The 14956-nt window shown below is 37.4% G+C and overlaps 1 protein-coding gene across 1 annotated transcript in view; it reads right to left on the bottom strand.

Annotated features, from left to right (window-relative positions):
- Positions 1–14956, bottom strand: part of Hltf (helicase like transcription factor) — a 52647-nt gene that overhangs the window by 15754 nt on the left and 21937 nt on the right. Inside the window, exons 11-16 of the mRNA XM_027392103.2 lie at positions 11721–11800; positions 11589–11633; positions 10672–10758; positions 6339–6436; positions 1889–2032; positions 739–877 (exon numbers count right to left, since the gene is read on the bottom strand). Coding sequence (XP_027247904.1) covers positions 739–877; positions 1889–2032; positions 6339–6436; positions 10672–10758; positions 11589–11633; positions 11721–11800 — 593 coding nt within the window. The remainder of the gene's footprint in view (positions 1–738; positions 878–1888; positions 2033–6338; positions 6437–10671; positions 10759–11588; positions 11634–11720; positions 11801–14956) is intronic.

The following is a 14956-nucleotide window of genomic DNA, read 5'->3' on the forward strand; positions in this document are numbered from 1 at the left end:
TATGTAATTTAAAAAAAATCTGAAACTGATCTCTTAGAGAACAAAAGAAAATAGTGGTTACCAGAGGTTGAGAAGAATAATAGAGGGGAAAGACTGCTCAATGGTTATTAAGGTACAACATGGCAGGAAAATAAGTTCTGCTGTTACACTGCACAGTTGTAGGATAATGATGGAAAAAACAAATAATGCCCTCATACATATTCCAAAATGTAGAAGAAATTATTTTCAATGCTTTTACTATAAAAATAAATGAGGAAACAGATGTAATTACCCTAATTTGAATATGCTACTACAATGAGCTCTTATACCACATTAAGGTCCATGAATATGAGTAATATTTAGGCATCAATTCAAAAAAACTAATAAAAAAAATGAGGGCTTCAAGATAGCTCAGCAGATAAAGTGCTTGCCACACGACTATGATGGGACTAGAGTTGAATCCACAGAAATCAATTAAATTCTGGGTGTGTATAGCAGCCTGCCTGTAATACCAGTACTTGGAATGAAGATAGGATTCCCAAAGCTAGTTGGATAGCTAGCACTCTGGGTTCAACTAAGAGACCATGCCTCAATGAATAGGTGAAGAATGATCCAAGAAGCTGCCCAATACTGACATCAAGCTTCCACAGAAATGTACACACATTTGGATGTGCACCTGCACACATATATATGCCCATATACATGTGAATGCATAGACACACAAAACTTAAAACTAAAAAAAGTGAATGTTATAATTACCTGTCAATACCCATCTTCTTTCTGCCTCTAAGTCAAGTACAGCTTTTGTCTGCTGAGCATTTGGATTTCGTATGGCATGTCCTTCATCCAGGATCACTCTTAGCCATTTTATGCTATGTAATGGACTATCATCTTTAGTCTGAAATAGAGGTTTCATATTAATTCAAGAAGCCCACTAAGTAACAGTACTTAAATGTTTGTTAAACAATCGTACTTCTGATCTCTCCTACCAATTCTTATTAGGTACCTGGTACTGTGAAGTAAACCAAAGACAATTAGTGAATACACACAAGCCTAGAATATTACCTCTACTTTACAGCTAAGGAACCAAAATATAAGATACTAAATATGTTATTCAAAGTACCACTAAGAAGCAGCTAGCTCCTACTCCAAGCTAAGAAGTCTACTGAGTCATATATAATACACTGAACCATTTTGCACCAGATTGAAACAGTGACAGAAAAGCCATCCTCTGTGAGTCATTTTTCAATGTAACAACCTTGCTTTCTTTTATACAAACAGTAATGTTCTTTCTAGAACACTCAATAGTATTTCCAAAATAACTAAATTATTAAAGAAAATAAGGGGCTCATGAAAAGAGTTGAGAACCTAATTAATGAGTACTATAAACAAAAAGTTTATTTTCAAATGGTAACACTAATCATTAAAAAAGCAAAAAACAATTTTTATAACATCAAAAAGAAATTTGTATGTAAATTGTAATAAACACTAGATATAATCCAAATTTAAAGTTTTAACCTAAAATGTTCTAAATGGCAAACATTTCCAAATTAGTATCTCAAGATTGTATAAAACCCTTCTTTGCACCACATTATCTCACAGACATTTAAGCACTTTAAGACAGAGAAAGGGAAGAGCATATACTATCAACTTTAGAGTAATTTAGAAACATGAAGGAGAGTAATTAAATTCAACCTTTAAAAAATTTCTAGGTAGGACTAGAGCAATGGTTTAGTAGTTAGGAGTATTGGCTGCTCTTGAAGAGGACTCCAATTCTGTTCCCAGAACCTATGTCAGGTAATTATAGCTACAGGGGCCTCCAAAGTCACCAGCACTATCAGACAGACACACACAAAAATTTTAAAACATAATAAATATCTTTAAAGGCTTTAGGTATTTGCATACTTACTCCATAATCATGAGTTAAAATATTATAAGTTGTCAAAACAATATCCTGTTTTGAAAGCAAGGCTGGATCTCTAATACGATCAGGACCATAATAAACATAAAAATTCAAGTGCACTTCTGGTTTTATATGTTGTCCAAATTGGTCCTAAAAGAAAATTACAAATATTTAATAAGAAACAGGTGAGTATCAAGTTTAGCATGCATATCAAAGAGCTATGCCAGTAGGGATGTCATAAATCAGTTTTCCTACAACCTAAAACTAAAGTATGATAACTATACTAATCAGTATATTGTATCAAATAGTGAAACTGACAAACATGTAAAACATATAAATTTTGCCTGTCCTACCAATGAGCAGCCATTTCATTTATAGGTAGCTACTTTATTACTATGTAGTCCTCTTCTTGACTCTGCTTCTCAAACACTGGGATTAAAGGTATATCTAGTATGTCTTCCATTTTAAATAAAAAAGTCTACCAAATTACTTTGTAAACAACAGTTTTATGATTTTGAGCAAGATAAGAGATAGAAGGAAGGGAGGGAGGGAGGGAGGGAGGGAAAGACCAGACTAGAGAGAAGATGCCATGAACACAAAGCTGGCAAAGTCTCAGGTAAGAACTGAAACTCTAGGACCAGAATAGGAGAAGCTGGAACAGAATGGAAAGGACAAGAATGAGAAAAAGATGTTAATAAGAAGGCAGCTTGGAAGAGACAAGAAAGGCTAATTGGGTGAATTTGATCAAAATATATTACATGCATTATAAAAATGTCATAATGAAACTCATTAAATGGAATTAATATATGATAATAATAATAATAAAAAAAGAAGGCAGCTTGGGCCTTGAGACTCAAGTATGGAACATGAGGAAAAGAGAGTAGGTAGTGATGTCCGTAAACTTCAGATGACTGCCTAGGAGAAGTGAGTGATAAAGGTATGGAAAAACTTGCCCAAAGAGGAAGAAAGAAGTGAGAAAGAAAATACTTGTGATTTTTGGTCACTACAGACCAGTGGTTCTCAACCTTCCTAATGCTGCAGCTCTTTAATAGGGTTCCTCGTGTTGTGATGACCCCCAATTATAAAATTATTTTTGTTGCTACTTCATAACTAATTTTGCCACTATTATGAGTCGTAACATAAATATTTTTGGAGACAGAGGTTTGCCAAAGGGGTATCAATCCACAGGTTGAGAACCACTACTATGGACTACCTAGAGTACAACACAGTCGATAAACATTCGCCTGTAGGTGTAAGAAGTACACATATGCATTTTAAAGTTACAAATAGATAAAACATACACCTAGGAATAAGTCTTAAAAAATCTACATTTTAAGGAGAACATGTACAATGAGAAAACAAAGCAGTCAAAGATCCAGGCTGCCAATAATAAAGAACCATACTATGCTGTTTTTGGAGGAATGACATAGCTGAGATAAGGTTAGAGTATTCCAGCGAAGCAAAGAGTAAACCAAAGATGGCTGCACTCTGCTAATTCTTGGGTCTTGCTAAGTAAATGAGGATCTCAAATTTTTTATAATTTTTTTTTCTTTTTAAGATCACTATATAACCCCGCTTGGCCTCAAAACTCTCAAGCTACCAAGAGTAACTGTATATGAACCAGAAGCAAAGCAAAGCAACAGTGGTCAGAAAAGTCACAGGAACAAAGAGGATAAGACCCAGAAGACAAAGAATATAATTCAAGAAGGGAATAAGATAAAGGGCTCATCTGCAACTCACAAACCTTTCCATACAGAATAGTTCCAGATGACATAAAAAAAAAAAAAGCAAAATGTTTTCCAGAGTGAGGGAAAAAAGCTGTAACTCTTGAACATATAACAATGAGGTCAAAGGTTTCCCCAAAGGGAGTTTCCATAACAAATGAGAATAAAACTGATACAGTTGGCTGAAGAAAGACACACAAAATAGAAAAGCCAAAACATGCAAAGTTAGGGGGCATCTGAAATAAAGATAAAAACACAAAGAATTTTGTTTCCTCAGGCAATCTGGTAAAGAAGAAATTCAGTATGAGGAGGAATTTAATTAAAAATTCTAAATCAAATGAGTGGCAATGACATGGAATACTATGTACTTATGGAAGAATAAAACTTCATTCTAGAAAGAAAATCAATACTTCTGGAGAGGAAACAATAGGGCCTATGTCTCTAGATACTCTGTGTGTCATGTAGCTTATCAACAGGATGAAATGGGTGATTTGGAGCACAGTTAAACAATCTGTCTTAATAAATATCTAAAATGAATTTATGGTGTTTCTGGAAATGGTATTTAAGATCTTACTCCTTTAATGTCATTATTTTCCTTATTTACAAACAGAAAAAGGGGGCTGGAGAGATGTCTCAGCAGTTAAGAGTAACCTGTTGGTCTTTCAGGGGACCTGTGTTTGGTTCCTAGCACCCACACAAAAGTTCCCACCAATCTATAACTCTAGTTCCAGAGAATTGAATGCCTTCTTATGGCCTCCATGGGCACCTTCGAGTACATGAACACACATTAAATAAAAATATAAATCTTTTAAAACAAAAAAGAGGGGAAATAGGTTCCAATCTATTGCAGGGAATTTTAGGTGATTAACTTGGAATAGTATAATCAGAGTATATTATTGGAAGAATGAAATACTGTTTACTATGTGCCTCTAAATCCTAAGTTCTCAACCTGTGGGGTCAGGACTTCTTTGGGGATTGAATGACCCTTTCACAGGGGTCACTTAAGACCATTTGAAAGCACAAATATTTACATTACAATTCATAACAATAGCAAAATCACAGTTATGAAGTAGCAACAAAAATAATTTTATGATTGAAGTCACCACAACATGAGGAAATATATTTAAGGGTCACAGCATTAGGAAGGTTGAGAACTACTGCTCTATATGTTTAAATGTCCATTATTTCTTTAAATTTTTGCATAGTTTTATTTTCTGAGGTGTCCTTTCTAAGTTTATATTACTTAAATGTAAGGTTTTTAAATATAAATACGATTATCTATTTTATATTTATCTAGCCATCTATTTTTATCTCATTTTCTTATGTGGTGCAGGTCATGCTGGGCAGTCTTCCATAGATCTATGCCCCTTGATTAACCATTTTAAAAATACATCTGTAAATAGCAAGCCTTTAGAAACTTACACTTATATTACTTATGTCTCTCTGTCAGTATTTCTAAGTTTCACCTTGAACCTATCATTCAAGCATGCACTTATAGCCCTTGCCAAGGCAAACTACACATTTAAAGAAAAGACCATAGTTTTACTGCAATAATAATAGAGAGGGAAAAGCATCACAATCCATAAGCCTCAAAAGGGAAGCACGATAATGAGTCAAGAGAAGGAATAATTTATTTTAAATAAATAAACCCAAACAAAAAGATATCAAGTTGTGAGGAGAAAACAATATAATGTGAAGAAGAAATGCATTAAGTCAATGCCTAAGAAACAGTCAAGAAGAAAAGAGGACTATAATGTGGGTATGATGAGTCACTCAGGATCTCCCAGTACAATTCTGACAGCTAGAAGCAGAAGTCAATGCAGTGAGTAGGAGCATAAAGCAGACATTAAACTCCAAGAACTCTAAAAGGGAAGGGACACAGAAGAGCAATAATTTCAAGGTGAGACATAATCAAAAGGAACTATTTAAAATGAAGACCTGAATATTTTTCATGAAACCCCCAGTGGAATAGACTGAATAACCAAGAAATGGGGGTGGGGACAGAAAAGTGAAATGGGGAAAATGGAATAAAACAAAGCAATAGTTTTATGAAGAGCAGGATTTCCTCTTCCTGATATAGGACAAACAAGGTGGAGACAGATACCATGGAAGAAAGCAAGAATGCTCATATCCAGTGGTATTTATGTTCAAATACTTCCAAAATAAAATCTTATAAAAGAAAACTTGAGGTTCAAATTAGCAAGGACATAAAAGCAGGCTGCTGCTTACAAATAACATATACAGATCCCATTCCAATGAAATGTTCTTAAAAAAGAAAAACAATCTGCAGGGGGGAGCCTGCTTTTCTGACTAGTAGTCTTGTCAAGAGACTTTGGGGTCAAATATTGATGACCACATATGAGCTCTCTGGTGCACTTGACTGGATGGCCTTAGTCAAGTTACATAACCTCTCAATTTGGTCACCTGGAAACTGAAAATAGTGAGGATTAAGTGAGAAAAATCTATGAAAGAAATTATGGACAAACCAAGCAGACAGGAGCACATGTAATGTTATAATGTTCTCAGAGGGACAAACATGGTGGGGGCAAAAGAAAATATCAAAGCATCATTCGAAATCAGGACGTTAATCATATAAGCCTTCACAGAAAAAGTACTTCAGCTCAGCAAATGTAATTCACTTAACAGATAAAATGAAGGTCACATATTTCTAACAATACTTTCTTATAGACAGATGTGATACCCCATTTTAAGCAGAAAGGCTTTAGACTTACAATCCAATTGCTCAGCACAGAGAGTGGACAGATGATCAGTGTTGTTCTTGTCCTCTCTCCAGTGTCACATTTCTTTGAGACCTCCATCACAGATGCCCCTAAAAGAACAATGTGCTGATAGACTTTATCTGCTTTTTTAAATACTGAGATACATCTCAATATGGTCCAACAATCATCATCTATGAAGATAAAAATTAACAAGAATTAAAAGCCAGGAAATGGGGGCTGAGAAGCAGTGGTACACACCTTTAATCCCAGCACTAGGGATGCAAAGGCAGGTGGAACTCTGTGAATTTGAGGCCAGCCTGGTCTACAGAGGGATTTCCAGGACACCCAAGGCTACACAGAAAAGCCCTGTCACAATAAAACATAAAAATAAAATAAATGGGCTGTTTCCAGTCTCTCTCACTCCCTAAAACCAAAAATTAAATAGTGATTATTTATCAAGAAGAATCAGAGGACTGTAACTGGACACTCAAAGAAGCCTCTCTCTTTAGTTAAATTTTCCCAGAAACACCCTCATAGGACAACCAGGGGTATTTTTATGGTGATTATAACCCCAATCAAACAAAGATTAATTATCACAATTCCATCTCTTGTCAACTTAACACACAAGCACGTCACTTTAAGTAGTAACATTCCACTCTGGCCCCTGAACTTTCATGTTCATCTTAAAATGAAAAATGTATTTAGCTCATTTCTAAAATTCCTCACAGAATTTTTGAATAGGCCCAACTTCAATAGTTCAAAGGTCCTTCTGAAACTTAGGATAATTTCTTCTTTTTTTTTTTTTAAAGGTTTTATTTATCTATTATGTATACAACATTCTGCTTCCATGTATATCTGCACACCAGAAGAGGGCACCAGATCTCATAACAGATGGTTGTGAGCCACCATGTAGTTGCTGGGAATTGAACTCAGGTCCTCTGGAAGAGCAGTCGGTGCTCTTAACCTCTGAGCCATCTCTCCAGACCATTTTAGGATAATTTCTTAACTGTGAACCCCATACAGCCTTCCTCACCAACATCCTAAGGTAGTAGCATCTATAACATCTTGGAGCTCCCACCCTACCTAAGACCATACATTCACAGTCTGTGCAATAGGCTCCCACACCTCTTGGCAGGGTCCTGCCACACACTTTCCTGCCTCAGCAGTTTTTTGAAACTTTGACCTAAGCCTCCATGAGCCTTGCATTATACATCTTGCATGCCTACAAAATCTGTACCCTATGGAAAACACTTTCAAGTTCTGTAATCGGCTCAAAACGTAGCTGGTCCCTTGGACCAAAGATACAACCACTTCTACGAACCTTTAAGGCTGACTCTGAGAGAAAACTACTCTGGGTGGCAACTGTGGAGCACAGAACACCTTCATTGGCATCCTGTGTCTTGGTTCTCACCTTTTAAATTCATCTTCCCTGTTACAAACTGGAGCCTTCAATGAGTAAGGTCTTGCCCTCTGTGTACTTTACCTATCCCAGTGCAGCTATAAGGTTCTTTAATGTTGTTAATCTCTGTAACAATTATAGTCACTCTCACCATATCGCCCTGCTGTGGAATATTATTTTAAGGTGTGTTACTTTTGTTTATGATGCATTTGTTTAACTATGTGAAGCTGTGATTCTTTGCCTGTCTAAAACACCTGATGGTCCTAATAAGGAGCTGAATAGCCAATAGCAAGGCAGAAGCAAGGACAGGTGGGGCTGGCAGGAAGAGAGTACAAATAGGAGAACGGAGGAACAGGAGGAAGAATGAGAGAATAAGGAGAGGAGGACGTCAGGGGACAGCCACCTAGCCAGACATGGAGTATGAAGGAAAGTAAGATATACAGAAGTAAGAAAGATAAAAGTCCAGAGGCAAAAGGTAGTTGGAATAATTTAAGAAAAGCCACCAAGAAACAAACCAAGCTAAGGCCAGACATTCATAACTAAGAATAACCCTCCGTGTGTAATTTATCTGGGAGCTGGGCCCCTCAAAAAGTACAAAAAGTACAAAAGAGTAAGACATCATACTAATGCCCCTATCCTCAACTATAAATTCTCACTCCTTCCTTGCTAAGCTGCACATTTGTCTTACCTTTCTGCCCCATTTGTAGTTTTCTGTCAACCTAAGTAAGAACAGTGAGTAGTAACCATAATACAGCCTAACGCTATCCTGTCTTGAAATTCCTGTGCCAAATAATCAGCCAATCAACACTTCTTAATTCAACCCCACTCAAATGGTTAAGACATAAACAGAATGAAGCCAGATTCTTTGCCAGAATAAAACACAAAAGGCCACTAGCCCTGTTCCCAAGAGAGTCCTTTAAAACCTGATGAACCAAGTCCCTACTATCTTCACTTCTCTCAGAATTCTGATCTTCCAAATTCCCACCAAAATGGCCCCTTAGTCTCTTGTCTAAAGTGTGTCTATAACCTGTAGCTCCAAAATCTTTCATATTGATCCTGCAAACCTGTGCTAAATGCTTACAAACTAGTCAGGCTTAGCACACCAATAACACTATTCCTCAGTGCCAATTTTCTGTTAGTTGTTGTGACAAAATATCTTACAAAAAAGCAAATAAAAGATTTATTTTGACCTTCAAATTCAGAATATATTCCCCACTATGGAGGGGAAGCCATGGCAGCAAAAGCATGAGGCAGCTGGTCACACCACATCTACAGCCAGGAAATACAGAAAAGTATATGTTGATGCTCAACTCACTTTCTCCTTATTATTTCCAGGACCAGCCCATGAAATGCAACTGCCTATATTCAGGATGGATTTTTCTCCTCTCTAATTAAATATTTTTAGATTTAAGCTTAATTATATGTTATTATATAATATAATCATATATACATATGATGTGTGTGTGTGTGTGTGTGTGTGTGCGCGCGCGCGCGCGCATGCAAACACCTGAAGAGGTTGTCAGCAGTAGTTGGATCCCTTGGAGCTGGAGTTAAAAGAATTTTTTAGCTACCTAACATAGGTGCTGGGAACTGAATTTGGGCCCCCGGAAAAGTAGTATGTGGTCTTAACCCCTAAGCCATCCAAGTTCAAAATATACCTTTCTTACTAGTATTAATTTAATTTATTTATTTAACATCCAGACCACAGCCTCCCTCCTCTCTTTGCACTCCCTTCCCCCACTTCTCTTCTGCACACCCCACCCCACAACCCACTCCTCCTGTCCACCCCTCCCTTCCTCTGTATTCACTCAGAAAGGAGCAGGCCTCCTCTGGACATCAGCAAAACATGGCATATCAAGCTCCCATAAGACCAAGCACCTCCCCCTGTATTCACGCTGGGCAAGACAATCCAGCATCAAGACTAGGTTCCCAAGAGCTAGCCAAAAGCACCAGGGACAGCCCTGCTCCCACTGCCAGGAGTCCCACAAATAGACCAAGCCACACAACTGTCACATATATACAGAGGACCTAGGTTGGTTCCATGTAGGCTCCTTGGTTGTTGGTTCAGATTCTGTGAGTTCCCATGAGCCAGGCTCACTGTTTCTGTGGGTTTTCCTCTGATGTCCCTGATTTCCCAGATTTCCTGATAGCCCTACAATCCCTCCTTCCTCTCCTCAGCAGGACTTCCAAACTCTGCCCAATGTTTGGCCATGCCTTTCTGAATCTGCCTCCATCAGTCACTGGATGAAAGCTCTCAGGCAACCAATCCAATCATAGGGGATGGCCCGTTCAGGCTATGCATCCACTGCTGCCCGAAGTCTTAGCTGGGGCCATCCTTGTAGACTCATGCACGTTTTTCTTATGTCAGGCTTCTAGCCCTCTCCATAAAGCCCCCTTTCTAGTCATCTTTCTCAGCACTTCCCCCTCTGCCCCACCCCCAATCTGATACCTTGAGTCCCCATGCCCACCCACTCCCAGTCCTCTACTTCCCCTCCCTAGGAGGTCCATTGTCCTACCTTGGGCCCTCCTTGTCTCTCTGGGTAAAATATACCATTTTTAAACAGACTACATTCAAGTCTACTTTGATGCTTTTATGTCCTTATACTGTTTATCTCCTTTCTACCATTTAACATCTAAAGTCTTTTATTTGTTCATTGCATCTCTCATGACTGCTCAATAAGCCATGGAATAAGATCTTGTGGTGTATACAGAATTCTCTCAGACATCTAATCTTAACTCTTTTTCCATCATATTCATAAACAATGTTGTTTTCTATGAAAATAAAAATTATAATAAAGATCACTGATATTCTTAAATGAAAAGCAAAATCCTAATCATACTAAAAATTAGGTTCTTAATTAAATTTATCCAAATTAAGCTTTAAACCAATCAAAAATGACTAGAACAAAAAAAAGGGGGGAAAGGTAGAAAACTAGACTTACTGACCCTTTTTCAACATTTTCTTCTTTGTTGCAGAGGCAGATGAAGTAAGTGCACGGGCAAATTCTGTATCTTCTTTAACCTTAGATGATCCTGGTAGAAGAAAAATCACAGAATCATAAAAAGTCTTTACTCTGCCTCCTTAGGCACTTTCTATATTCTGCAACTTGGGAGATTACATTATTAAATAAAAATGGTATTTGTTAAGTAACATTGCCATTTCTGACACTAAGCATATCTCTATAGCTCAGAGAAATGATGTTATCACATCCCAGCTGTTACTTCTCTTAAATGAGAAAGCAGGAACAGACAAATGCAAAGGAACTCAGCACTCAGAAAAGAAAGCTGCACCAGTATGAAGCTGTCAAATTTCACATCAGACCAATGGTAATAAGCTTTTTTCCAAGTGCAATACAATTTCTCAGCTAACTAGAAAGACAATATGACTTGAATTAATAGGAAAATAAAGCATGTTTCCAAAATGAAGAAAATGTTTTTTTTTTATGTGCATAATGTGAATGCTGCCAAGAAGGCACTCCAAACCTGTTCATATCTCCTCTGTGTGTGTGTGTGTGTGTGTGTGTGTGCGCGCGCGCGCGTGCTTGTGCACACTTGTGTAAAAATACAAAGTTTTATTCAACTTATTTTATAAGTAGTAGAAAACTATTTTGTCTAAATTGGTTTAAATATTATCCATTAGATTTTTAACTTGAAATTATTCATTGAATTTGAATCATTTAATTCATTTAGCACATATGGTAAGTTCATGAAAAGTTCAAATGCAGGGAAAAGTTCAAAAGCAGCCAAATTTTATACTATTGCTAAAAATCTTTCAAGCTAATAAGATGTCAATTAATGATTGTTTCATTTTAAAAATCTTTACATGCAGATTATGAAAGAACTGAGATGTAATATACACCTACCTTTTACTCTACTTTTAGTATCTGACTGTGCATTTTTCAGCTTGCCTGAAATAAAAAAAAATAAATAAAGATAAAAATGGACACACTAGGAGATTAGAATACATGACAGAGTGTCAAATCGAGTCATATTACCTTTCATTGTCTGTGGCGGTTCACTAGTTTCCATTTCCTCTGAATCACTGCTTTCAATGTACTGAACGGCAATTTTTCTTCTGAAATTGAAAGAATCAAAATAAAATATAATAAACGAATGTTTAATAAATGTAACATAGAAATTGTTTAACTCCCATTTGCTTTTTAATAGATTTTTCAAAGAGTCTCCTGTTTGCCAAGCAAAAGTCAAATATGCTAGAAGTTTCTTCCTTTTATGACCATATAGCTGCACTTGTAAAATCTAGTACCAACAAGATCACATTTGAAAAGTCAATCATGTAGAGTTCAATGTTCAGTAGTTCAAGTAAAACACTGATGGAACATTAGAACCAAAAAGAATTGGCAATGTAGAAGATGGCAGATGACAACCACATACAGACTGCTAAATTCACAAAGAAGTCAAGCAGGGACTGTGAGAGCCACTGTCCTGTAAGAGGAGTGATGACAGGAAAGCACTAGCTTCAGTAGCAAAGAAATACTGAAGAAACAGAACAGGAATGTCCTGAGTTGATTCTAAACATGCTCTATTCCCCAAAGAGGACTTCGAACAACCAGAGAGGATGGAGACCTCAGCTTAGGACAAACAGGGTTTCAGTCAGTCCTACTCTCAGCACAAGATTATTTATAGAACAGTAAAAGAAGGGAGGGAGGGCAGCATCTGTACAGCCAATTTGTACAACATCTGTACAAATCCAAGAACAAAACAAAAAGACTAAGCCACAGAAAGTACACTAATACCAGCCACATCACTGAGAAGATGTACAGTTCAATCACACAGGAATTTGTGGGCATATATTTCACATTTGTGGCTGGAGCAGAGGTTAAGAAGTCATTTTAAAAGACCTATGTATGCTTTGTTAACAGGCTGGTGAACTAGATGCAAAGCTCCTCTCTGCATTGCCCAGGACAAATGTCAGGGGACTATTCTGAGTCCTGGAAGGTAAAACACTTCTAACGGATTGGGGTAGAGTTCTGACCAGAGCACACAGTGTTCCTAAATAGAAGAAATAGGGTCTACACCATGGACTAGAATAAGACTCACTAGTTCTTCAGAAGTAGGACATGTAGTAGCAAGAGCTTAAAAGTTAACTAGGGCTCCTGCCACTGGAAACCCTGCTGACAGCCCTTTCTAGTGTCTACAGACTGACATTTCTATAGTTATAATGCCTACAAAGCACAACCTCTGGATGCAAAGCAAACAAAACAAAGATCAACCAACATAGGAAGCTTATTATCACAAAGATTTCCTATCACCAGAAAACACCACCCAAACAGACAGAGAAGAAAACATATAACAGTGTAGAGATAGAATAAATACCTGCATTCATGCAAGTGTTGGCTCAGACATATTCTGTACCTACACCTAAGTATATGAACACATAGAGAAAATCACCTGTATACACGCACAAGTGATCACATGAAACAGTCTGCACCTGCATGCAGCAAGTGACTGCAAATAGTCTGTATAGTGAACATATACAAATGGCTTCAGAGATAGGTAGAGATTCACTGGGTCTGCATTAGCCCTGTCAACAGTCAGTCATAATGGGGGAGGAGTTCATGTGGCCCTAGTCTTCTCTGCTGAAGTAGTGGATAGTGACAGATTTGGAGAGGGAATGTAAAAACAAGCCCCTGGCTGGGAAGCTCAAAGGCCCTGCAGCAGAACCTGCTATTGCTGTTTTGCTCAATGGTCATGTTGTCAAATTACCCTCTAATACTTGTTTACGCCTACAGACTTGGGCTGTTCTTAATCTCAGTGAGAAAACCTGCTTTTTGCAGTGGACTGCAGTCAATGCAGACATTCACAATTGATCAAAGTGCTGAAAATGAAAAAGTGCTCAGCCCCAAATGGAACATCTCTGTCATTTCCTATTCTCTAATAAGGTTCAAGAAATGTTGGCGAAGAGGACGCAAAAACAATGTAGAGCTGGTAGATGGAGAGGAATGATATAAAATGCTGTCTTCTGAACATGACACAGCTATCAAATTCATGAACTCACTGCAACTGTAGTTACCTGCACACAATAAGGACAGGTTGAGGTTTTCTCCAGGCCCCACCCGCTCCTGAGCAGCTACTGGAAGCTGATAGTTGCTAGAAGAAAGAGAACCATTCTTTTTTGAGAGTATGGCTACTGTTACATTTTCCCTCCTCCAGGAGGTGGTCCGATACCCATGAAACTATTGGCAGCACTAACTAGACTTAATGATCCATCAAAAAAAAGAAGTGAAGGAGCAAGGGGGAGAGGAGGAAGAGAAGAAGTGGATAAGGAGGAAGAGACATGAAGTTGGGAGAAGACAGATTGAGGAGGAAAATCAATTCCCCCAATGAATAAATAAAGGGTATGTATGATGATATTTTACTGTGTGCATGTATGAGATTCCCAAGAATAAAGAAAAAAATTTAAAAAGAAAGAAAAAACAAAACAAATAAATGCTGATGTGGAGGCAAGGAAGAGGGGAGCCTGTGTACTGTTCTGCAAATGTAAACTGGTGTAGCCATTGTGGAAGCCATTATGGGTCATCAAAAGGCTAAAAATAGAACTACTGCATGGTCCAGTTATAACCACCCCTGCATATATACTCAAAAGACTGTGAGTTAACACACTATAGAGATAAAGTACATCAGTGCTTACTGTTGCATTATTCACTGTAGCTAAAAAATGAAGCTATCATGGATATCCCATCAATAGCCAAATGAGTAAAGAAAGACATGTTACATCTACACAATGTGGTGTTAACCATAAAGAAAAATGAATCACTACAAGAAAATGAATGGAATAAGCCAGACTCAGGCAAATGTTTTCTCTCATTCTGTGGATCTTAGATTAAAGAAAGATACATAAAAGCCATACATACTCAAAAATTCTCCACACATATTTATAAAACATCAAAGCAAAAGGGATACTGGGAGAAAAGAGATTAGAGGGAGGTAAAAAAAAGGCGAAGGAAGGAGAGGAAAATGGACAGGTTATAGAGGATGAAAATATGGCCAAAGTACCTTGTATTGAAAACGTGTCTTTATGAGGCCTACCAGTATATATAATATATACCAATTAAAGAAAATCTTGATAAAGCCTTTGAAGATGAGTAAGGGGGAGGGAACCAACTATTATCAAAGAAAAGGGAAAATCTGATTATTGTATAAATTTCATGAAGTAAGGATTTAAGAACAATGGACTTTGGAATTAGACAACCAAGATTCAAATTCTCATTCT

This window comes from Cricetulus griseus, assembly GCF_003668045.3.
Source record: "Cricetulus griseus strain 17A/GY chromosome 1 unlocalized genomic scaffold, alternate assembly CriGri-PICRH-1.0 chr1_0, whole genome shotgun sequence".
In the NCBI taxonomy this organism is placed as follows: domain Eukaryota; kingdom Metazoa; phylum Chordata; class Mammalia; order Rodentia; family Cricetidae; genus Cricetulus; species Cricetulus griseus.